This window comes from Aedes aegypti, chromosome 2 (genome assembly GCF_002204515.2).
Source record: "Aedes aegypti strain LVP_AGWG chromosome 2, AaegL5.0 Primary Assembly, whole genome shotgun sequence".
Classification (NCBI taxonomy): domain Eukaryota; kingdom Metazoa; phylum Arthropoda; class Insecta; order Diptera; family Culicidae; genus Aedes; species Aedes aegypti.
Window position 1 is genome coordinate 144,503,628 of NC_035108.1, and position 26,732 is coordinate 144,530,359.

At 37.0% G+C, this 26,732-nt stretch overlaps 1 protein-coding gene across 3 annotated transcripts in view; it reads left to right on the top strand.

The window, feature by feature from the left end:
• The first annotated feature begins 438 nt into the window (after positions 1 to 438).
• Positions 439 to 26,732, top strand: part of LOC5563832 (potassium voltage-gated channel subfamily KQT member 1) — a 435,691-nt gene continuing 409,397 nt past the window's right edge. For 2 of the 3 annotated variants that reach the window (XM_021842612.1, XM_021842611.1), the window contains exon 1: positions 496 to 1,154. In XM_021842612.1, the coding sequence (XP_021698304.1) occupies positions 595 to 1,154 (560 nt within the window). In that variant the 5' untranslated portion in view covers positions 496 to 594. Of the gene's footprint in view, positions 1,155 to 26,732 lie in introns of all 3 variants that reach the window. The other variant, XM_021842610.1, reaches the window with a different exon arrangement.

Below are 26,732 nucleotides of genomic sequence, written 5' to 3' on the forward strand. Positions count from 1 at the left end.
CTAGGAATGCTAATGTCGCTGCTGTTCGTGTTACCAACATCTAGTTTGCCACGAATTGACAGCCTGAGAACCGGGCATCAAGGTGTCAAATCAATTATAAAAACATAAACAACAACAAGGCATTGAACAAACAATGAAAAACCATAATTAAAGGTAATAATAATTAAAATCAGTTTTGTGACATCAGCGCTACTAGCGTTCTACTACTAATATTTCTATTGCCCCAACCCCCATACAAACTTTGAAGGGTTTGTGCAATCTCAATTTTCATCCAAATGAACCCAATGTTAGAAGAACTCTCAAAATATGGCCAAAATCCAATGAACAATGTTAACCGAACGCTTTCCACATCACCATTTCTACTGTTTTGTAAATCCATCAGTCTCGAACGCAGTTTGCTAGCATATCCTTGGTCTGCAAATCTCTGAACCAACACCGAATCGTGACTCGATGACGCTCGATAAAGGGCTAAAACCGCGTCGAAGACCGTCGCTCTCATTGCCGGTTGTGAACGGTACAAAAAGTGAATCCTTGAATATCATCAACGCAACTGAGTCGACTCGGAATGGCAACAATGAGAATAAAGTTCCACGTATGCTAAAACCGCAACAGCAACACCATCTACCGAACAGTGCCAGCACCAATTGCAATAACAAACCTAATCAAAACAATAATTACCGTCACGCTGTCGCAAGTGGCGAAGGACAATTACCGGATGCTAACGGAACCGTAGGGATGGAGGCTGTTCCACAAATTAAAATCGTTATTGATGATACCGAGCTGGTTCGTCGACGTGGAGATAACGGCCCTATGATAGCTATAAAGGATGCCGCAGATGGAACGAATGAGGGGGTGGTGTCCTCGCCAAGTTTGCTCACTCCCAGTAGTCCACCGGCATCGTTCTGGGGCTTCGGGTTTGGCAATGGGGACACGGCTGGGAATGACGATAGTGACGATGAAATAAGTTACGCGGTCGAATACGAACTGGACGAAATGAGTGGAGTGGGAAACGATGACGATGAGTATAGTGTGCTGGATGGGGATCATCATCAGCATCGGCATCATCATGATTTGCACCGCCATCATCTTCATCATCACATGCAGGAAGATGAGCAGGACGACGATGATGAGGAGGACTACGATGTGTACAGAAGGTTTGAGTTTGATTTTTTTTTAAGTATGTTCTAACGTAATGTGTATTAGAATAACATACTAACACTGATGCTCTTGGTTCAGTCAACTAAAATAATTGTCATGGCTTTGTTTCAGGGAACTAAGAACTTCTATTGCTATAACTTTTGAACGCAGATTCCATATTTTTTGCATATATATGAACGATATTCATCGTCATTTAAAGCTTTCATTTTCTAAAAGTATTGATCCTTGATGTTTTCAACCATTTCAACCATTATTTGTTTTTTCTCTTTTTCATTTCAGGTAAGCATAAAAGAAGATGTATTTTCAAAACCAAATGTTATTATTGAGGCTGAGTGGCTGAGAGGTTGTGTTACAAGAGCTGGAAAACGGTAAGCAAACTTTTCAAATATATCTATTGATATGGTATGAAGATACATAGAAAAAAAAATCAAATTTAAATTATGTGAAAAATGGAAGCTTCTGTAAAAATAAACTTAAGGTTAAAGCTCCGGTTTTGGCCAGCCTAAGAGAAAATGTCAATAAAAATTAAATGGGCAGCCGTATTTATACTACAAATATGTTAAATGCAAGCTTTCAATTCATATTATGTGTATAAATCTCTGAACTGAGCTATAACCATTTTTTCGCTTTGAAAATCCCGTTGGTCAATATAGGCCAACGGAACCAGTTTCCACCAGAGATTTATCTTCGCTTCCTAAATTGACCAATCGCATTGATTTCTCATGAGAGTGGCCAAATATGGAGTGCCCTGGCCGAATTAGGTGTATGGGAGTTCTCATTATAAGGAAAATGAATTGTTTTTCATATGTTTTGAATCAATTTGGACAAGTAAATCATCTACAGTTAAACCTCCATGAGTCGATGTTCCATTACTCGATATCAACTCTGGAACCATATTGAAAATCAAATTTCATGGTTACTACGATGGTCCCCTCAAACGGCTTTCCATAGCATTGCTGTTCCATGACTCGATATTTCCATGAGTCGATGGTCCCTTCAATATTGACTCATGGAGGGTTGACTGTATCATGTGAATATGATCTACTGAACACAAAAGGTTTCATACTGCCGGTTGTTGCGAAAATCCTGTGCTGGAGTCTGAGTAAACTTTTCTTAGCATTTCGTAGAAACCCCAAAAAAAACTTATTTGAACACTTTATAATCTTGAGATCGAGTGATAATCATGCTGAACATTATGGGAGAATCATGACAATTTTTTTCGAGAAATTTATGATAGAATCCTGTTTAAAAGTGTGTATGTCATTATTCTGCCTAAGGATCTGCCTAACATTTGTTATAATCCATTTCAGGTATGAAATTCATACTGAGGTGTTTGTGGTAATCCTCCTTATGATTCTTAAAAAAAAAACACGGACACCGTCTTAAGCCATTTAGCTGCACAAACTGTAACTTAACACTAGACAACGGACAAGCATGCTCCAATGGTACAGCCGAGAAACATTCCTCACGAAAAGTTTCAATGGCTGCAGCGGGAATCGAACCCACACCCCATGACACGATACGCTCATTGCCTGACGACACTAACCGCACGGCCACGAAGCCCATTCTGTAAGATTGTATTCGGCGTGTCGGTCTGTTTTGCTCAAAGTTATAGGGAGCAATTAGAAGAAAGCAATGAAAACTAGATGGATAAGTACCATAATAAAACGGCGATAGAAATTTGATTTAGATGTTGAAAAAGCCTCTTGGCTGGCTTGGCAGTGTTATTCGAACAACACGCCAAGCCGTTCCCATGGGGACATTAGCCAGAAAGAAGGACGAATCGAGTAATACTGTTTCATATTGTATACTCTCTTCAACATCTAAATCCAATTTCACTCGCCGTTCCCTTATGGTACCTATCAATCTAGTTTTCATTGCTTGCTCCCTATTACTTTGAGCAAAACAGACCGATATGCCGGATAACAAATTAAATATACCTTATTGTCACGGTCGATACCTTTATATGTAAAATTAAACTTTTTATTCGAACTTGTTTATATATGTACAGTCACCCCATAGTTATGGATCAGCTAATAGTATTTTTTCAGAATAAAATTTGAATCAAAATCGTGATGACGTTGTACAAAACGAAATATCCTCTCGAGCGCTGCACAATATAGTTGTTTTCGGGAACACACCTCAAAACTAACGAGTATTTATCAAAAAGTGTCCCATCCCACAGATGTGGGCCAGTTAAAGAGGAGGATCTTTATTATTGATCAAATCGGGTCGTATTATAGATCAGACATTATAACAATAATTTATCTGCGAGGTAAACGAATGGTGCGTTAGTGAAAGCACGTTTCGGCGTTTTGGAATCGACTTATCTTGGATTCATGACTGTAGTTTGGTTTTCAGTGCCCCACAGATATGAATCGACGCTTCTCGGCATATGGTTGGCTTCAAGCTTCTAGTTTCTAGCTTCTAGCTTCTATCTTCTTGCTTCTAGCTTCTAGCTTCTAGCTTCTAGCTTCTAGCTTCTAGCTTCTTGCTTCTAGCTTCTAGCTTCTAGCTTCTAGCTTCTAGCTTCTAGCTTCTAGCTTCTAGCTTCTAGCTTCTAGCCTCTAGCTTCTAGCTTCTAGCTTCTAGCTTCTAGCTTCTAGCTTCTAGCTTCTAGCTCTAGCTCTAGCTTCTAGCTTCTAGCTTCTAGCTTCTAGCTTCTAGCTTCTAGCTTCTAGCTTCTAGCTTCTAGCTTCTAGCTTCTAGCTTCTAGCTTCTAGCTTCTAGCTTCTAGCTTCTAGCTTCTAGCTTCTAGCTTCTAGCTTCTAGCTTCTAGCTTCTAGCTTCTAGCTTCTAGCTTCTAGCTTCTAGCTTCTAGCTTCTAGCTTCTAGCTTCTAGCTTCTAGCTTCTAGCTTCTAGCTTCTAGCTTCTAGCTTCTAGCTTCTAGCTTCTAGCTTCTAGCTTCTAGCTTCTAGCTTCTAGCTTCTAGCTTCTAGCTTCTAGCTTCTAGCTTCTAGCTTCTAGCTTCTAGCTTCTAGCTTCTAGCTTCTAGCTTCTAGCTTCTAGCTTCTAGCTTCTAGCTTCTAGCTTCTAGCTTCTAGCTTCTAGCTTCTAGCTTCTAGCTTCTAGCTTCTAGCTTCTAGCTTCTAGCTTCTAGCTTCTAGCTTCTAGCTTCTAGCTTCTAGCTTCTAGCTTCTAGCTTCTAGCTTCTAGCTTCTAGCTTCTAGCTTCTAGCTTCTAGCTTCTAGCTTCTAGCTTCTAGCTTCTAGCTTCTAGCTTCTAGCTTCTAGCGGACCAATGAATTTCCATAATTCTTTCATAGTTGAAATTTTGAAGGGCTGCAACGTGTTTGCATGGAATTAATTAGGTGAAAAACTATGGACCAATGCACGAGTTCACTAATTTGACGTTTGAGCGGTGCCGTATTCACTCGCAATCATGCTTGCATATACGTTGCATACGTTTGATCAGATGTTATTGTTCAGTTCAGTGCTGATTAAAAAAATGTGCATTTGTAAGGTTCAAATTTGCACGTAACTACAGCGTGGCATTACGTTTGCTGAAATTTGAAATCAAACGGCTGTTTTAGTGTTATGAAATAGGTAGTCTTCCAATACGCTTTTTAAGGATAAATTCATCACTTTTTTCGCATGAAACACATTGTTGTTTGTTTGTTGTTTATCGACCTGCAAAAGACGCAGAAAATAACACAAAATTACAACGAAAACTGCGAAAAACATTTCATCGAGTTTTTCGCGACTTTCGCCAGGTATAAAGGTATCCCTAAATTTTACTTTGTCAAAAAACTTAGTGGCTCAACCTCCAATTGGTTGGATAAAACATTCAACTTTTTAATGGTGGGAACTCTAAGAAATGACGTTTGGAGGATGTCCCGTTGAGAGTTTAAAAAAATCCGATTTTCGTAGGTAATGTCAGCCAAGTATTTCTAGTTCAGAAAAAAATTGTAAAACACAAAGTTAATTTTTTAATTTTTCGCACATCAATTGGTGTCCAAGCTATATAGGAAAACTAATTTATCTGCATGTTTCGCACGACATTTATGCACATGGATATTTCAAATGTTCGCAATTCATGATTTCCCGACAAATTTTTTAAATCGTCAAAAGTGGGTACCAAACTTGATGCATATACTATTCTTTATTTACGGAGAGATGGGAAAAAATGTAAAGACATCATTGCCTAAGACATAATACCCTTAATTTTACGTGTTTTAGAGTTTTTCAAAGTTTACTGTGTGCAGAAATGTTTCTTTCTATATAATACAAATCTGAACAAATTTCCAACATATGTATCTAATATATTACTAGAATCTGATACCGAGTGTTTGAATATTGTCAGAACTGCTTTATTATTTATTCATATTTGGTGAACAACCATGAATTTTGAGGCATTGAAAGGTATCAGTGCATGATAGAGTAGTGTTCGATCCTTCGACCTTGACGCTTGCTCCTACGGGGGCGAGTGATGAGGGCAGGATCAAACATGTCGCGCGTCGGTAGTGAAGCAGTGAAAAATGATCGGATTGTTAGTAGTGTTTGATCCTTCGAACTTGACGCTTGCTCCTCCGGGGGCGGGTGATGAGGGCAGGATCAAACTTGTCGCGCGTCGTTCGCTCATTGAAATGAAAAAGCGCCGCGGATCGTTAGTAGTGTTTGATCTATTGATCGCGTCGCTTGCTCCTGCGTGGGCGAGTGACGAACACTTGTTCGGCGTACAATTCGATTAGGAAACTATTTCGCGAATCCGGTTAGGCGTGATTATATCATGGATCGCATCACCAAACATTGGTGACTCCCAGATCTCTACCTTATCCCACTAACCCAATATCCTTTCCATGACAACCGTGGAGATGCAGAGGTGATCTCGGTCTCTAGTAACAACGGTAGTCACATTAACATTCCTTCCCTTCCCCGATGATCGTAAGGACGTGGCCGGCGCCGTTATTGACTTTTAAATTTGAGCTCTCAATTTGTGCACATTGAAGAATGGTAAGCTAATCCCCAGCCCCATTAATTAATTCCCTGTGCAACTTCGATTGTTCTGGTCAATCACGGAGTAGCAACTGGGGATTTTTTTTTATTATCGTACAAATTGGGCCGAAGGGTCTCAGATTTTCATGAAACTTTTTCCACAGGCAGGGCTCATGGATATATGAATAAAAAAAATTGAGAAAAATTCAGGGTCGCCTATTTTTCCGGAAAACTCAGGTGGAAATTTTTTGTTTTCCCTTGACACTACTTACTTTGAAAAATCATAACTCAAGAACGAAGCATCGTAGAAACAAAGTTTTGATATGAAAATTTAAGAAAATTTTCTCAAAAATCCAAAAAAAATATGAACTGGAAAAAGTTTTCCACAAAATTTTCCACCGTTGGGAAAATTCGTAAAGAAAAGCCGGAAAAACTATGTCCGAACTCGTGCAAAATTTTCAAAAAAATATTTTCGAGAAGGTAATTTTATAAGCTTTAATCACTGAAATTTTTGGAATGCACTTTTTTTTCGTTTTTGAGTTATGGCCAATTTTGTGAAAAATGTCCAGATGTGCCATATAAGACTTTTCTTTGAAAAATCATAACTCAAGAACGAAACATTGTAGAAACAAAGTTTTTATATGGAAATTTAAGCAAATTTTCTCAGAAATCCAAAAAAAAATATGAACTGGAAAAAGTTTTCCACAAAATTTTCCACTGTTAGGGAAATTCATAAAGAAAAGCTGGAAAATCTATGCCCGAACTCGCGGAAATTTTTTATTAAAATATTTTTGAGAAGGAAACTTTATAAACTTCAATTCTAGTAACTTTTAGGATGTACTTTTTTTTGTTCCTGAGTTATGGTCAATTTTGTGAAAAATGATCATATTAGCCTTTTCTTTGAAAACAAATCTTTGCATTTTTTACAAAATTGACCATAGATCAGGAACTAAAGAAAAGTACATCCTAAAAGTTACCAGAATTGAAGTTTATAAAGTTTCCTTCTCAAAAATATTTTAATAAAAAATTTCCGCGAGTTCGGGCATAGATTTTCCAGCTTTTCTTTATGAATTTCCCTAACAGTGGAAAATTTTGTGGAAAACTTTTTCCAGTTCATATTTTTTTTTGGATTTCTGAGAAAATTTGCTTAATGCTTATGCTTATGCTTATTGAAAGGTATCAGTGCATGATATTCTGGAAGCGACCCTTTAGGGTTCCTACCGGCATCGATATCCGGTGACCATGTTCCCTAATGACCACACTAGTTTTCAAGCTGCTACAAGGGTTTATGGACAAAAGGTCGAAAGACAAAACGTTGAAAGGACAATAGGTCGGAAGACAAAAGGTCGAAAGCGATTTGCTTGGTGGAAAATTGTTCCTTCTTTGAAAAAAGATTTTCGACCTTTTGTCCCTTTTTTTGTTCTTCGAACTTTTGTCCTTTCGACCTTTTGTCTTTCAACCTTTTGTCCATTCGACCTTTTGTCTTTCGACCTTTTATCATAGATTCGCTACAAGTGATGTATTCTACCAAACAGATTAATGTTCCATCGTTTTTTTTTTTTTTGACGGAGTTTTTTGCATTTTCTGATTATTTTTCATTTTGAAACATCCGTAACAAATAAATTCGTTCCTAAATATGGAACATTGCCGAATCCTAAATTTTTGATGGATGAATCAAATGTATCTTTTATTTGAGATTTTTCATGAAAATCTTACTAAAATTGATCGAGCGATGGCGAAGACACAGAATTTTGGAACTTTGATGTCGAAGCCCAGTACTGTAAAGGTTAATGGGCTACCCTACACGCTTAATTTAGATTATAGAATGTTCAATCTCGGCGGTTAAAATTGAAAAACCGAGATTTGCACAGCCGAGCTTGTGGAAAAATCTAAGTGTGTATGATATTCGTTTGGGATGTTTTTTGTTTCGGGTTGCTCGGGAAGCACCGCTACACATTGTATTAAAAGGCACATAGTTCAGGGACGGTTCCTAATATGCATCGATTCCTAGAACGGTCTCGTCTGCCATAACATCTCCACTACCGTCTGACAATGGCTCGCCACTAGGTATCACCACAATATTCACCGAGGGACGCCCAGCAAAATCTAAATCGCTGATTCAACCACGTAGATAGAAATCGATTCACCGCAAATTGAGTTTACTTCCGGTACCAGAAGCCCAAACCTTCGCAATGCAAACAGAAACGAAGGGATTCTATGGCAAGGTCCTATACAGGGCTAATCGTAACGGGAGAAACATCAGCGGAAATTAAACCGTATAGTGCGGACACACTGTGGTTGAACTGGAAACCGCGGGCACTGCAAACCTCCTTCTGTATTCCTGGACACTGGGCAATGTGACGAGGGTCATATGTTTGCACTAATCCACATTGTAGGATATGACCGACATGCTGCATCGTTATCGTTAACTAACATTGTGCTTAATAAGTTGAACCGGTTCCTGTGGAACTCGGACTGTGGAGGAAATTGGGTGCATCTAATTTTAATTAGCGAATCAATTGGATACTCTATTTGTTTTACCGCCAGTTTTAAATGAAATTTAATCACATTGTTTGTTGAAACCAACTCCGGGTTTACCATTGGATAATCTGCAATGCAATGACTAGAGGGGCTAAACTGGGAACGAGATGGGCTCATATGCCTAACTATCATCGACACTCATTAAAGCGGCCTAATGGGCTTGTGGAATGACTCTCTTAATGGTCTCCGCAGAAACCATACGGCGTCCACAATCGTCGTAAGAGATCCATTTCACTCAAACCATAGCGGCTTTCATTGTTGTGAACTGCTTAGCTGGGTTCAACTAGGGTAAGAGCATCGATTTTGGTCATGCTAAGAAGAATGATTCCAAAAATATACATGAAAAGCCCTGAGTGCACACCATTTACATCATATAAAAGATTTTAACTCAAATTTTTGTGGAAAATATCGAGACTTAACAGAGTCTATTTTTCGTTCTGAGCATCGCGTTGGCCAAATGTAATAACCATAATCATCACAGTCGTATCCCCGGGAAATATGAATCACCATAACCAGTTTTGGTCAAATTCTTAATTTCGAGCGTGTTCAATTTGAGAACATCCTGATTAAAATAGTGTCAATTTAATTGAAACAGAGTTGATTGTGTTACCGTTTGGTTTTGGTTTGGTGGTTTAATCAAGGTGCTATAATATCCGTAAATATGGTTTATTTGAAACGAAGTTGATTTGCTTCGTAAAATGGTGTATAATCCACTATGGCAACAATTGGTGGTGTAACCGATGCTTCAACCTTTAATCTGTAGTATAGTAACCATGTGTTATTCTATGGAGAGGGATCAGGTTACAACTTTTTTGGTGCCAACACAGCTGTGTGAGTTTGATTGGATTGATCTTTTTTCTGAGTGAACGATTTCGACGAACAACATGAAACACGATAATGATGATTATTGTATCGGAATGAGGAAGCTGTGTATGAACGGCATGGGGTCATTCGCCATAACTTATTAGGTGAAGATTGATTTGAGTTGGGAAAGGAATAACTATGATACAAAACTAATAAGTAAATTTTCAATCATCACATTTTCAGCTGAAATGGTATGATGTAAATCCGATATAAACCGAATCAACGAATCCGAATCCGAATCCGAATCCGAATCCGAATCCGAATCCGAATCCGAATCCGAATCCGAATCCGAATCCGAATCCGAATCCGAATCCGAATCCGAATCCGAATCCGAATCCGAATCCGAATCCGAATCCGAATCCGAATCCGAATCCGAATCCGAATCCGAATCCGAATCCGAATCCGAATCCGAATCCGAATCCGAATCCGAATCCGAATCCGAATCCGAATCCGAATCCGAATCCGAATCCGAATCCGAATCCGAATCCGAATCCGAATCCGAATCCGAATCCGAATCCGAATCCGAATCCGAATCCGAATCCGAATCCGAATCCGAATCCGAATCCGAATCCGAATCCGAATCCGAATCCGAATCCGAATCCGAATCCGAATCCGAATCCGAATCCGAATCCGAATCCGAATCCGAATCCGAATCCGAATCCGAATCCGAATCCGAATCCGAATCCGAATCCGAATCCGAATCCGAATCCGAATCCGAATCCGAATCCGAATCCGAATCCGAATCCGAATCCGAATCCGAGTCCGAATCCGAATCCGAATCAGAATCAGAATTGGAATTGGAATAGGAAAAGGAATAGTAATAATTTTAGTAACATTTCGGGTTTTATAATTGTTCAAAGTGTAGGGGAAGACTGGGTAAAAGCGCCCGCCGAGGTAAGACGGACCACCCCCAGTTTGGCATGAAAATAGCGGATTTCTTGAAAGTTCACCTAGCACTTTGCATAAACACAAGATTTTTGACATTCCAAAGCATTTAGGATGATACAATAAAACCTCAATTTACGAAGTCTTATTTTACGCTACCTCAATTTCATTCACTTTTTTCACGCAGTAAACTCAATTTACGTCACATTTTTACGCAGTGCGTAAATTGAGTTTTGACAATTCTGTGAGAAATTATTGAACTCCGGTTGGGAAAAACCGTTCGAAACCCATACAATATGGGTATTTTCGGAACGGGCACGACGAGGGGATGAAGAAAATCGATATCCGACGCCATTTTGGAATCCAAGATGGTGACCTCTGGTTTGGGAAAACCCATGCAATATGGGTATTTTCGGAACGGGCACGATGGGGGGGATGACGAAAATCGATGTCCGTCGCCATTTTGGAATCCAAGATGGCGACCTCTGGTTTGGGAAAACCGTTGGAAACCCATACAATATGGGTATTTACGGAACGGGCACGACGAGGGGATTACGAAAATCGATCTCCGACGCCATTTTGGAATCCGAGATGGCAACCCCCGTTTTGAAAAAATCCTAGGAAACTCATGCATTATAGGTATTTTCAGAACGGCCACGACGAGGGGATGATGAAAATCAATGTCCGACGCCATTTTGATGGTGACCTCCGGTTGGATATAATCGTTGGAAACTCATGCAATATGGGTATTTTCGGAACGGGTACGACGAGGGGATGACGAAAATCGATATCCGACGCCATTTTGAAATCCAAGATGGCGACCTCCGGTTGGAGAATATTGTTGACGAAAATCGATGTCTGACGCCATTTTTAAATTCAATTCACCAAAATCTCTATCATCGAAGTCTGTTGTTACGCAAATTCAATTGATGTCACTTGTTGAACGAAGTAAATTCATGAACATCAGTACAGATCAGTACATTGTAATGCTTATATTAAGGCGAGTAGGCCGTCATTGAAATTTGTACTGGACATCGATGATTGTGGCCAATCCACCTCACGTACAAAAAAATCGACACAACTCAATGCAACACTTCGTTTGCTAATATGGAGAGCAAGAAGCCTTTGCAATATTGAAGAACTATCTATTGATGATTGGTAACGCTTGTATATCCTAATGCCCATATTCGATAAAGATCTTAGAGGACCAAGGATATTCGCACAAATTCATACAATATGTACACCGTTTACCCATAGGAATGGTAAGGGGCCTTTGGAGTATTTGAAAACTATCTTCTAATCACTTACTATGGCCGTAGATCCAAAGGCTTTTACTCAATGGAGTCCTTGGAGCACCAAAAACATCCGTAAAAATGAATAAAATATTCCGTTATTTTAAATGAATGGTTAAGAGACTGTGCCATATTAAAAAACTACTTATAGACCATTGATTACGTTTGCAGATTCAATAAAATTTTTTGGAGGACCTAGAATATCGGTACAAATTATAACAATACTTATTTTAATGGCTCATGTAGATAAGGGCCTATGTCATATCAAAAAAGCATCTATTAATAATTGGTGACGCTTGAAGATCCCAAGGCCTATATTCAATGGAGTCCTTAGAGGACCTGGGGCACCCGCACAAATTATTACAATACACCGTTTACTCACATGAATGGTTAGAGGCCTGTGGAGTATTTGAAAAGTAGCTTTTAATCTCTTATTACGATCGCAGATCCCAAGGCCTGTATTCAATGGAGTCCTTAGATAAGCGCCTGTGCCGTATCAAAAAAACATCAAAGGATCGCTAAATATGCCAGTACATTGCAGGTACATATTCCAGGAAGTTTTTGGATGAACTAGAACACCTGTTGTACTCACTTAATTACCAAAACTTGGATCTTACAATACAAACGCTTCTTAAAAATATAACAATCTTCTAGGGTCCAGTATTGCGAGACTTTCATCTACATAGAAATGATAAATTGATCTCCGTTAACTCATGCAGAGTCATATGCCCAAACTCCAAAGAGTTCTTGAAAGACCTTAACTTGCACACATTCTAGCCTGATTTAGATGCTGAAAGAGCATATTTTTTTCTGAATATCATAAATTAATTTCATACAAGTAGACACCAACCGGCAAAACCTCGTTTTACGAACTAAGCACCCTCGTTTTACGCACTGATTCAATTTACGCACCCCCAATCTAGTTCGTAAATTGAGGTTATAGTGTACCAACATTATTTTTTCAGTGACAAATATCAAAAACAAAGTTTTTGCTCGTAGATACTGAATTAGATCTAATTTTAACAAATGCTCACTTAAGGATTTCGGAAGGGATTTTTTTTGTCAAAACAAAACAAATTACTCATCTATGCTTTAACATAAATGTGAACTATGCTTCAATGAAGAGAAATATGAAATGTAAATGTTAAGCTTTAAAATAAGGTCCTACTTGTGAAAATTGCGCAAGCGGGGTAAAACCGATCGCTGATGATGGGGCAAGACCGCCACCCCTAATTTATACCAAATAAAATGTCTGAACCATTTTGAAAGTTGTAACTACGTTGTACATAACAATTCAAGTAAAATAAAATCAATTTTGTTAAAAATACAAACCAAATCCTCACACTTTCCCAAAATATGGGTGTCTGAAGGTAGTAGTAGTCTAAGATAAGTATATATCTGAGTTTTTTGAACTTATTAACCCTAAAAACGATTCAATTCAAAGAAATCACTTTTTCAAGCTTCAAGAAATAAATAAATTTTTACAAATACAACACCTGTGATATTTTTTTATCATGCTCAAAGCTCCAAAAAATGACATGCTGCGTCGAAAAAAGATTTATTGATTCTTGATCTTGACATGTGAATTAAATTGCTTAGGTGGGCGATCTTACCCCGTCTTCCCTTAACCATATAAATCCTTAAATCGATATTTACACTGCTATATAACCTAACTTCTCAATTTGATAAGCGCCACAGACAACAAAAGAGGAAAATAATTTGAAAATTATTTAACCAGTGTGAAATTGAAGTCAATATCAAAAGAATCAAATTACTACAACAACGGTCAACAAGACAAAAAAGATAATCCAACTCTCCCTCCCCTGGTGCTTGTTTTGTGTTCTATGTTCGCCATTGGCACAAAATCTGCAACAAAGTTTCGGTTGTAACCGTTGTTACAGTTTCTCTTTGAAAGCGGACACCTTTCCGCGGATCGCTTTGATCCTATCTGTTTCACTCAACCTTGTCCCAGTGCGACATGGATTAGATTTTTCCACCGATTCTGAAAAGTGTGATTTGGATTGACAAATTGAGGAAACGTTTTTCGGATAATTGCGATTTGCAAGAGAAGAGTAACATCTTTGATTGTACAGAAGAGGTGCTTCAACTTTTGAATCAACTTAAATTCTATCCAAACCCAATTTAAATTAAACCAAATTCTAATTATAGACCAAGCCTAATCCAAATCCAATTCAATCAAAATTCAAATCCAATCCAAATCTAATTCATATAACATTTTTCACGTAGGTACCAAATAATTCTACGTAAAAAGGGAATAACCGAAGACTTCAATATAATAGACACGACTTCCATTTTTTTTTTTCGAAGAGTCATCATGACAAGACAAATCACAGATTTTCTTCCCAAGTTCATCCGTTACCTATAGAAAGCCGCTGTGCATCCTCCCCAAAGAATCAACAAGTGTATCCCATGAACAACCACCCTTCTCCAAATTGCTTTCACAGGTTCTAGCCGAAAAACAAGTTTCCGCCACTTTGTTCGCTCTCAAACATTGGCAAGGAAAACGAAATCGACCTTTCCCACAGCCCAATCACCACAAGAGACTCCGGGATAATTCATCGGGAAAATTAGGATCCAACCTTCTCTCTTGGATGCTGCTGCTGCTGCCAGGGCAAGCTGGTGCTATAGGTGGAACGAAACGAAAAGCATCGATTCAAACGGAACGATATCCTAGTGCAGAGTAAGATTTTTCTCATTTCCTTCTTCCACTCCACAAGTTGGATATCGGTTCCCAATCTAACAGGTGGATCATGGAGCCTGTTGCTAGCCCAAATCGTATGTTTTTTTTTTGGAGTGCGAAATGGGGGAGATCTGTAGGTTGTATTTCAAAACCTTGCCGAAAGGAAAGCAGATAACGTGCAAAATGCTAATGCGACCAATAACACAGATTGGTAAGATATTGTTAGTTGAGTGGAATTACGCTGGAAGGGAAAATTGAACTATTAGCTTAATTGGGCGTGATAAGAGGATGGGAATCTGTTGAAGATAACGGAAATGAATCGCTAAGTTACAATTCCCTTACTCCTGTTAGTGGATCCTTTGAAGCGTATTGCACGGATTGTTATTACGTCACTCCATTGTCATATTTACCAGAAGGCTAATGGCAATAACGTTCATCCCAACTTCAATTAGACAGGTAGATTCTCTAACGCTATTCTTTCTTCGGTTAACTATTACTTTATTTGGAATATTACCCATTACCATGAAAATTTAAGAAATTCAAATCGGCAAAATAATTTTGTTCTAACCAGCATTTGGGGTAGACATTTTATCAATTTTCACACATGTTGCTGCTGGTACAACTTATTTCAATCCTGCCTCTCTACCAATGGAAAATCCCCAAAATGTGCCTCTTTCAGGAAAAATGTCGGCTTCTGATTTATTATATGAACAATTACAACATGTGATTGATACAATATTGCATGATCAAAACCTATGGGAGGAACAGTTCAAGATGGGGTGAAATTAACAAATAAAATAGTTATTTGACTACGTTTCGGTTATGGGTCCAAATGATTATTTGGGTATTTAAAACATAGTATGAATAATTTCTATTTGGACTCTTCAAAACTTATCAACTTTATCTTGAATGAAAAACCGTAGTGTTTGAACTCTTGAAAAGGAATCAAATCTTCGGGGAAAATATAAGAAACTAATGTATTCCATTTCTAAGGCGTCCAAGCAAAATAAAATCTACGTTCAGGCATACACTACTCGTTATAAGTACGGACTCGATTGGAAAAGTATTGAAACACTCAATTCAATATTGCGAATTTATGGCATATTCTCGCATAACGTCTTTCGAAAGTACGTTTGTTCGAAAAGCTCATAATTGAAATAGGAGTCATATCACATAATTTAAATGGAAATTTAGTCAAATTAAAATTGAGTGAATATGAATTGTGGGAAATAATTATTTGATTGGACTACATCTACCTAAAATTTGACATTTATCATCAATTTATTGAACGACCTAATTTATTTAGTGCATTTAATATGCATGCTTTAACAAGATACATGTTTTTCGGTTACACAAAAAGGCCAAAACTTATAAAAAAGGAAAAAATAAAAAGAAAATTCCTCAAAGTTAATATTTAAGGTGAAGATGAATCGAAGCCGAAATTAATATATTCAAGAGCACAAATTTGGAGAACCAAAAATCCTTTTAAGTTGAAAACATAATAGATTAAGGTGATTATAAAACGAAGCCAAACTTTGAATTTTCAAGTGCACAAGATGAGAGTATCTGACAAGAGTTTGCGTTGAAAACCAATCAACTTACTTGCCTGCTGGTAGTGACCAATGGGATAGATTTTTAACGCGGAGCGCTGTTTGGTTCTCAAGTCTAGTGCTCTTGAAAATTTGAGGTGTGGCTTCGTTCTATAATCACCTTAATCACTAGCTGGTGGTGAGCAATCGATTAAGTATACAGCTCGAACGGGTGGTCGGTTCTCCAGATCCGTGCTCTTGAAAATTTTAAGTTTGGCTTCGATTCATCTTCACCTTAAGATAATGTGAAAGTCGTATCGTATCGAACGCATAATCAGACCACAATGTAGGAAGAAAAACATAATTGAATAGAATAAGTAAGTTTGACAAGCAGTCTACATACATTAGGCTGGTCCATAATGATCATACTACATAAACAGTAAGGTTGACCCTTCAAATTTGGTTATTTGGACCATCGGAAGCAACTGTTAAAATATGAGTGGAGTCTATCAACTCTAAGAGAGGGCTAAACAAGTTTGAAGTCATGAGAAAAAAAAGTTCCAATTCGAAATTTTTAGACCATAGATGGCCCTTTTGTTGATAAATTTCTTTCATTATTGATCTTAAGATTCTTCAACAAACATAGAAGAATATAGAACTGCAACAAACCGGAAGCTCCGTCAAAGAAGACTAAGTTTCAAAAGTGCTTCGATTTTGTTCAAATTTTGTGAGTCGAATCAGTAATCAAAAATATTAGACCCGTATTTTTCTTTTTGTCATAAACCTGTCCTTGTTTCATATTTCGTTTAGAGCGGTTCCACCCAGGAAGAAAACTGGATTCCAGTTTTCCTAGGTATAATTGTTCTGTTTCTTAATGAAATGAGTCCAGGTTTGTTGCAGTTTCTTCTTCAAATTTAAAAATGTAGGAAATTCAAAAACCATAGCGCCATCTTTGATCGTAAATGTAGTTGGAATCATTTATCATTAATATTAACTTCAAGCTCGTTTAGACACCCTTAGAGTAGGGGAAGTGGTGGTAAAATGAACAGGGGTGGTAAAATGAACACCTTGCCTTTTATCGAGAAAAAACAAATTTCGATAAATTTTTATCACGTACGGGCGATTTATAGCATAAATAAGAGTGTTCGAGTTGATACGTAGGTCAATTGAAGTGAAAATATCAACGAAAACTAAGATTTAAGAAAACCACGTTTGAAAATTAGAACTGACGTAACTTTTAGCTCGGAAGACATGAGGTTTTTCAGTGAGGTGAGTATCGTTATGATATGAGGTCAAATCTGATACTTTTAGAATTCTCTTTGAATGGGTTACAATCATTAATGGATATATTTTCGGTGAAGCAATAAAAATTTTCAGAAATATTTGTTTTGCTCGCGTTTTTCGAATGATGTTCATTTGACCACCAACAGCTGTTCATTTTACCAACATAGTGCAGGTAAAATGAACATTTCCATCGTTTTTTGCTAGCGACAAAAATATGTGAAAATTCAACAATTTTAGTCTGAATTTGGGTTGTTGCTATAGATAACATCCCTGTTTTTGATGCTGTGAGATAGAACTATACAAATTCCTCGTTTTTCTATCAGAAACAAGATGATTTCCTTAAGGTGTTCATTTTACCACCCCTTCCCCTACACGGATTCCGCTCGATTTTCACAGTTGCTTCAAGGGATTGAAGTGAAAAAAATGGGGGGTGTACGGTTTAATTTTTATCATATAAAAATGGGCCTCCTTAATACATGCTATTATGTTCTTTAAATATTTGAAAAAAATCATAGAACGGTTTTTGAACTTTTTCAAATGTACCGTTTTGTCTCAAATTTCGAGTGCTTCGTAAAACCCAAGCTAGCCGGTTCGTTCTTTCATGGCGCCGGCGAAGAAGCTTAATTCGTTTTCTTTCGCGCGTTTTGCTGGGCGGTGCTTCGGTTCGCGTTGTGCGAATTGGAAAAGATATTCGTACTCAGTCGGGATAGATTTCCAACTGGTGAGCTCGTTTCTTGCTTATGATAGCATATTTTTATCGTGGCAACCTTACGTTCATGTAATTTTCCAACAAACTATGGATAGTTCATCAATAGAAGTGTCGCCATAAAACCTTGTTACTGTTTCATCTTATTTGTATACACACATATCACTCTTTACTAAAAGTAACCTTTGGATAGTTCGACATTATGAATGTTGTACCTTTTGAATTTTATTTTCAATACGTTTTTACCACGCGACAAAAATGCTAAACTAGTTTAATGTAAGAGTCGCATTTTTCCTCCTAATTCCATGGATCGCATCATTCTTTTTCCTTCCTCACTAATAAACACCCTTCCCGTGGTGATTGTGAACATGCAGAGGTATTCTCGGCTTCTACATGCAACAAACGGTGGTAGGTAACTTGGCATGAAGTCGTTTGGCATAAAGCCATTTGCCATCAAGTCGTTCGGTATAATAACTCTTAAATCAAGAATTTTTTAAGATGACATACATTTTTACGTTTTTATTGAATCCCTCTGACAATATCAGGCTTATTTTGGAGTCGATTGATATAGAAATGACACTTCTATATAAATAAAAATAGAGGACCTGGAGAGCGTGGGTCGCAGTCAAGGATGGAGAGAAGCGGCCATGAAACAAGTGAATTGGCGAAATATTATTGGCTAGGTTTTATCAAGTCAATTAATGTAAATCCAAATAAATAACAATCATAAAGTTAATCATACTAAATCACATCAATTTGAAGTGATTAAGACCTGGAAAACAAACTTCAGACATATTTCAAAATGAAATGAACCAAACCCAAATATTTTGAATATAAACTGAATCAAAGTCGCCTGAACGTTAAGTGAATTAGCTTAAAACCAATTGAATATGAATGAATTCAAATGGGACAGAATCACCACAATACGAAATGATTAAGACCTGAATGACGTGAATTTGCAGTGAAAAAAAATTAAATCGCTTCCAAATCATGCCGTTTTTGATAATGGTGCAATCGATTTAATGTCCATTGGTTCTGATTTGTACTATGCCTTTTTCTTAAGATTAAAGGTTCAACGCAAACAAAATCCGTCCAAAATTGAGAAAAAAATCAGTGGAACGATACCACACCAAATAAAATTACCTTCCGTTCTCATTAGATTAGAATTCATGAAATAGATAAATATTGATTAAATGGTTGTTCATTAACAATTTGACCCCATTTTTATAATTTATGACCACTTTCTCCTCCCATTAATAAAAAAAAATGTTATTAAATTCACGCTTTTTGATCAATTATATGAAAATTCTAACAAAACATGATATTCCGTGCAACAGACAGAAACATATATGGTAATAACCAATTTTTTTAACGATTATAATACAAAAAAATTAATAAAACTTCATATACGGTGCAATAAACATACATTTTATGTTTGGATATAAAACAAAGGAATTCAAAGTCACAACAAGTCACTTTTTAATCACTTGCAATTAGTCAATAATTAAATTAAGATAATAACATTTTGTTACCGCTTGGCTGGTTTTACAAACCCAAAAGATTTTTTTTTTCATTCTTCTCAAATAAAAAATATATATTTCGCTTGATTCAAAAACTCAAGTTGACTGTAATGCACAGATGTATATTTAATTTTATTATAAAATTGTAAAAAATATACAAAAAGAAATATATTCAAAATAAATATAACACAATATGATATAATTTTGTTTCAATATTTTCTGTGGATAACGGTCTCTAACAAAATTATATCATAATAAGATATGCATATCATATTATATCTATATATAAATCGATAAAATTTTATTATATTTTAGTTATGTACCTGTAGTCGGGAATCCTGCACTCCTACCCAATCCAGTATATCTTGAGGTTTACGAGTACCTTCTGCGCCAGTATTACATCAAAATTCTGCCCCCATAAATTGGTTTACGCTTTTTGTTGAAGGTGAGTTGAAACGAGCTCGAGTATGAGTGCGATGTGCAGGAGCACACGATATTAAGTTACCCGAAAGTTATCGTAAGAAGATGGAAACCTACTGATTCTACGACATATAGAGATGGAAAACGGAAAAGTTTTAAACAGAGCAATTTCTCAGCTAAACGAAGTAATTAATTGACTTTCAAAAGTTCCTCCAGCAAGCTCGTGAGCGTCGAGATTGGGGAATCGATTTGCAGACATGCTTCCTTAGCGAAATTTCGAGTTTGAAACATGAAATAGTGTTTGGCGTTGTGCTCGGATGAGGCGAATTCCGCAGGCAAATGTCAGCATGCGAAAAACAAACAATCCCATGGAAAATTTCCAGAAATCACAATGAAATTCAATTTAAGGCGCCCTTCAAAATATTCCACTGTTTGCTTTCCACACGGTTTCGACCTGAATAATCGAGGAATGGTACGTGTGTCAGTTTAGGGGAGTGATAGCCGTGTCGGTAACGCGCAGCTATTCAACACGATCAAGCTGAGGGTCGTGGGTTCGAATCCCGCCGAACGAGGATCTTTTCGGAAAAAAATCTCGGTTTCCCAGGACATAGAGTATCTTCGCAAAAATGGTCAATTAACAAAGAAACCTCTCAGTGTTCTCAGGAAGACTAAGATGAGAAGCAGGCTCTGTCCCGGTAGGGACGTTACACCAAGAATAAAAAGGAGACGTGTGTCAGTTTACGTTACTATCATTGTCCTCCATGGTCGAGCGTCAGCACTTATGCTGACCGTTTTTTTACTCCATGGTGCAATTTTTGAATACGTTTGTCGATCGTAAGCAAGCAAGGAAAATTGAATAAATTTGCCACTAAAAAGACAAGGGATTTGCTCCTCGTTGAAAAGGACTATCAACGTCACACGGAATTACGGTCAGAAACTGGTTGAGGATAATAAAATTTGGTAAAATACTATCTTACTGCGGGTGGTGCGAAGCTCGTTGACTACCTGTCGAAGAGCGTACAGGTTTAGGAAAAGTAATATTGTGGAAGGTGGTGCTAAAGAAGGAAGAAATAAGCTTAAAATTTGAGTGCCAATATTAAACATGCATGCATTTACATCTTTCTATGTGTCTTTTGTTTGTGAGGGTTTTGTATTCTCCTTCTTCTTGGCATTACGCCCTCACTGGAATAGAGCCTGCTTCACAGCTTAGTGTCGAATGAGGTTTTCCACAGTTATTATCTGAGAGCTTTTTTGCCTAAGTTGCCATTTTTGCATTCGTAAATTGTGTGGCAGGTACGATGATTATCTATTTCCAGGGAGGTCAAGGAAATTTCCATTACGAAAAGATCCTGGACCGACCGGGAATCGAACCCAGACACCTTCAGCCAACGACCCTCAGCGGAGGGTTTTGTATTTGTTAAACGTATTTTAAAGTGCGAGGCGTGGCTTTGATTATTCGTCATCTCATGATTTTCTTCAGAGGCTTCAGAAATTCTCTCGTACATTCCTTTAGGAATTTTTCCAAAGATTAATTTTGGAATTCACTCAGGGATTTCTGCGAAACTTTTACATTGATATGCTCAGAAATTACTCTAAAAATCTTACATATCTTACTCCAAATTTAATTATAGCAAAATCCTCTGAAGTAATTTTCAAAATTATCGAAGAAGTTTCTGAACATGAGAATGAGCAGACATGATCGTACGATTATTCATTGTCACTCCGTGGTTAACCAAAACAATCGAAGTTGCACAGAGATTCAATGAATGAGGCTTGAGATTAGCTTACCATTCTCAATGTGCACAATTGGTGAATTTTTCGGAGTAATACTAGGACGAAATTCCAGGTTAAACAATATAATATATCTCTGAAGAAATTCCTGAACAGCAAGAGTTTTTAAGGAATGCGGGGATCAACATCAAATTGAATTTAAAAGAAATCTAAAAAAAAACATTTGGATGATTTTCTGTGAAAAAAAAATTCAGATGGATCTTCGAAAAACTTATCTGAGAAATAGTGACGAACATTTTCCACATTGAATACTGTTCAATTGCTTATGTAAATCTTGTAGAGTGTTAGGTGGAATCTTTAGAGTCACACCTAGTAAAACTCTTAAATGTTTTTAGGCAATCCCTGAAGAGCGGGTTTTCGGAAGATTCATAGAAAGAAGCTGATAATAAACTTTTGGAAGAATTCAAATGGCAAAGTTGGAATGAATGTTGGTGAACTTTCTGAAAAAAATGTGATCAGAATCCTTGCTTGTTGAGCTTGACGATAGTTTCGGTGAGACTCCTAGAATTTCTTGAAGAAATACTCTGTTATTCCAGAAAACAATAAATAAATTACTAATGAACAAATGGGCGATACTTTAAACTTATAACTGGAATTTATATGATTTTCCTGTAGAAATGTGTAAAACAATTTCAAATCAAAATGGAAAAATAAAGCACTAAAAAACGGAAAATAATCATATATAAATCTCTGTAGAAACTCTCAGAGTATTTTCTTAAAAGTTTATGGTTGAATACCTGAAATTTTTCTCGTGAATTCGTTGGAAGCAATCTTGAAGGAGTTTTTTCATGGATTAGACAAATAATGAATAATTTCCTTGTGAAAATTTAAATTAACAAATATCACAGATGTGCAGGGATATGAGACAAAATCACAAACAAATAAATCCAATACAAATCTTTGCAAACCACGAAATTAGTAAAAATCGTGACCAACATTACTTCTATAAAAGAAGATTTTGTAAGGCCCCCCTATGCCCCCTCTAGAAAAAATCCTAGCTACGCCAATATATATAGGACTTCCTAGAAAAAATCTTGAAAAGTCATCTGGAAGATACTTTTGAAAATTGTTGAAAGCAGTCTGAATAAAGCTCTAGAGAATATCTTGGATAAATTATCACCATGAATGCTTAAAGGAAATATAAAGCCTCATACTTTTTTTCTTCATTGTAAAAGCTTGGAGGTTTGTCTATCGATTTATTTTAAAGCCAGTGCAGTAATTCTTATGTGAACAAAGTTTTGAAGTAAGCGTTCCTCTCGTATTCGCTGTTTCTGATGAGAGCTTTATTTCAAATATCTTATGAAAATCACAGATTTTTCAGCTATCTTTAAAATTCCGGTATGAACTAGCCTAGGGCTAAAAATCTCGTTAATAAAGGTTAAAAAAATTTAAAAAATAACATTGGAATTTTTTAGTTATTTTTCAAATATTAAACTTCATTGAAAAATCCCTAGCTTTCTTAATGTTTAAACTTTTCTTAAAATGTCTTGCCTAATTGTGAATAACTTATTCATTCATTCATGAGAATAGACAAAACAGAACGATCAAACGAGTCCTATTGAAACGCAACTCGACTAGTGGATTGCAACCAAATTGTATCAAGATTTATCACAATTAAAAAATGTTGTTTCATTTTTGTTAGAAGCACTTTGAGTTTATGGAGGATATTATAACATAATTAAAACAAAATCAGTTACAAATATGTTTCTGTTTAAACATAGGTAATTATAACACAATTTGTTGTACATTATTTTTGAGCTTAGTTTATACATGTGCGTTTCTTCTCATGATAATTAACTTCTACTCTTATTCTCTAACATCCTTAAAAAAATACCGTTTTTCTAAATACATAGTCACATTGTACAAATTTTACAGCATTACATCTCAGCGTCAAGTTCCTAACTTACGATGAATAAATCGTATTCAAGACAAGCGGTGCAAAGTCAAGCAATTTTACCTCCACGACCTTCCGTATTTCTGAATTTTATTTCCTGAGGGTCCATGATCACAGAATATACGAATGCATCTTTATCAAAGGTAGCACTCTGGATAGAAACTATGATTGATTGAATGAATAACTTGATTTTCCCTAAATAATTCCCATTAAAACTTAGAAAGTCCCGTAAACTTTGAAAGTCCCGTAAATTTTGGGAGGACACTTAGAATCTGACCTAGAATCAAATGAACGGCATGAGACATAAACAGGGCTCACAGAATCGTAGGAACACATTTCTTTTTTTTTTTAATACATATATGATCACTTCTGTAAGAAAGCAATATTATTTTTTTGGTAGTAATTTACAAACTATTATATGATTTTTTTTTCGAAATGCCCAAAAAATCACGTTATTTTTTTTTTCAACTTTTATTACAACTTTAAAGTATTTATCATCCTCCTAACAATAATTAGACCATTTTTTCCAAATAAGAAAGATTTTAAAAAGATATCGAGTAAAGAAGAGTAATTTTCCTCTCAAGTAACATCGACTAATGGAGATATTGAGTTCAAGAAATATCGACTTATGGAGAGCAGAATGTATGGAAATTTAAAGGGACCAAAAAATCCATCGTGTTATAGAGTATATCGAATTAAAGAATATCGAGTTGTGGAGAGTCGACTGTACGTAGTTGGGATGCGGAAGAAATGTTAGTGTGTAATGATTGTTGCGAGAATACCTCTGCATCTCCACAATCATCACGGGAAGGGTGTTTATTAGTCCCATTATCGTAGCAGTAAAGTCATAGCATTTAATCAAATCCGTGCTAAGCGTTCTTCTTCTTCTTTCTGGCATTACGTCCCCACTGGAACAGAGCCTGCTTCTCAGCTTAGTGTTCTTAAGAGCACTTCCAGAGTTATTAACTGAGAGCTTACTGTGCCAATGACCATTTTTGCATGCGTATATCGTGTGGCAGGTACGAAGATACTTTATGCCCTGGGAAGTCGAGAAAATTTCCAACCCGAAAAGATCCTCGACCGGTGGGATTCGAACCCACGACCCTCAGCTTGGTCTTGCTGAATAGCTGCGCGTTTACCGCTACGGCTAAATGGGCCCCGCTAAGCGTGCTAAGCGTCTTGGGTTCAAATTTCGTCGGTCGATGACATTTTGTAATGAGAATTTTCTCGATTCCCAAAAAATATAATAGCTTAGCTCTTGTCATACAATTTTACAAATACAAAAATGAACAAGTGCCAAAAAAACTCTCAGTCAGTTAATAACTGTGGAAGTGCTCATAAGAATACTAAAGTAAAAAGCTGACTTTCATAGTTAAAACGTAAGCCAAACAGAAGAAGAAAAATGGTACATAAGACCTGTTTGAGGCGTAATTGAAAAAAAAAAGAATGTAAAACAGTTCACTTGATTTCAAACTGAATATTTTGCCAAAATTCAAATTCTATTGTAAACCTTTTCCCAAAATCCATTTGAGTAAGATTTTATCATACCTCACGTAATGTCAGTCGTTGAATAAATTCGAAGTTTTTCCGTCATCTAAACTCGACATCATCGCGTCTTGAGAAACTTACCTGGGAATTGCGAAAATATTTAAACCGAGTTTGAGTACACACTTCTTGCCAGCGAAGCACGTCTCAACATCCAACACAAAAAAAAAAAGAAAGAACTTGAACCCAGCACCATAATTGTAAACTTTACTCGTAAAGATTGATAAAAGTATGCGAAGGTGGAGAGTAAACTGGGCTGCAAAACACAGTGCTTTATCTGCTTGAAGGGTTAACCGGTTGATGACGACGACAACGACGACGGAGAAAGCTAGGCAGACTTCAACTTCAACTTCAACTGTTGCTTCCTAAAAGTTAAATTAAAGTTTATTTACTCTCCACTGGAGCGATGAAAGTGTTTTTCACAAAGCAGAGCTTTGCCAGAGGTACTGTCGGAATGGATCGTTTTTATGTTGATGCCGTATTTTTTTGATGTCCGAGATGGACAAGATGTAAATATTTCCCAGAAGCAAACCTGTCGGAAAAGCAGATTCAAGGAATTAAGTACAGAGATCCTTTTTGTGGAAGGGTTTGTTGGTGCCGCATTGATGGGTACCGTGCTGATGGAGACAATTTTCGATGTTTCATATGGTAGTTCGCTGTTTGAAAATCATAAGAAATTAGACCAAATCTAGATTTGGGAATAAGTCTTGTAAGTCACGTAAGCTGAACATAGAGATGAAGTTAATTATTGATCTTTCTGTATCCTACCCCACCGATCCTTATATAAAATACATGCCGATATTATTCATGGAGACGCATGGTAGTTGATAATTTCAAATGCGGTTTCGAGCCCCTTAAGCAGCTAAAAATATTTGCTGGTCTCCGAAAACCGACCTGCATGAAAGCTTTCTGTAGTTTAATTGTATGCATTCTAAGATTCCGTCTCCGGCTGAAAATCATAGATCTTTGATTTGTAACCAAAGTCTTATCAACAAGAAAGCATCTCTTCAATACCCTTCAATCTCGACAACGAAACCGACGATCTGACCCTCTTGATAAACAGCGCTGAAAATTCCACTTGAAGGCGGGAAACTCAAATCTCGAAACGGGATGAGCAAAATTATAACACTCGCCGGAATGCCGATAAATGATGATGGCTGAAGGCTTGCCCAACGTCGAAAGACCAACAAGACAACTTTTGCTAGGGGCGGGATGCAAAAGAGTCGAAGTATCCTCTTGGATGGGCGTGAAGACGAGAAGGGTTCTCGGAGAATGTTTAATAATTGTTTTAGAAGAGGAAAACTTTTGGCATTATAGTCTTCATCGCCACATCATAAACACAATCTTTCGCTGGCTGTTGACGTTGAGTCTTTCGCTGGGGGATGGTGAATGGCTTTTCAAGTGGGTCGCATAAAGTATAACAAACAGCTCACCAGCTTGAGCCATGATAGTTGGTTGTGTCATTGGGGGGAGAAGTGCAAACAATTGTTTTTGGCAGCTTAGGACAGGAATTTCCCAATGATATTTAGAAGGTATTGTGAGTAGGTGTGGCAGAGCAAGTTTTTAAACTATTTTAAGCTGCGATGATTGACAGGAGGAGTGTCTGATATTTGCCGACAGTGAAATAATGAATTTCACAATGTATTTTTTTCGTTATTGGATTTCTT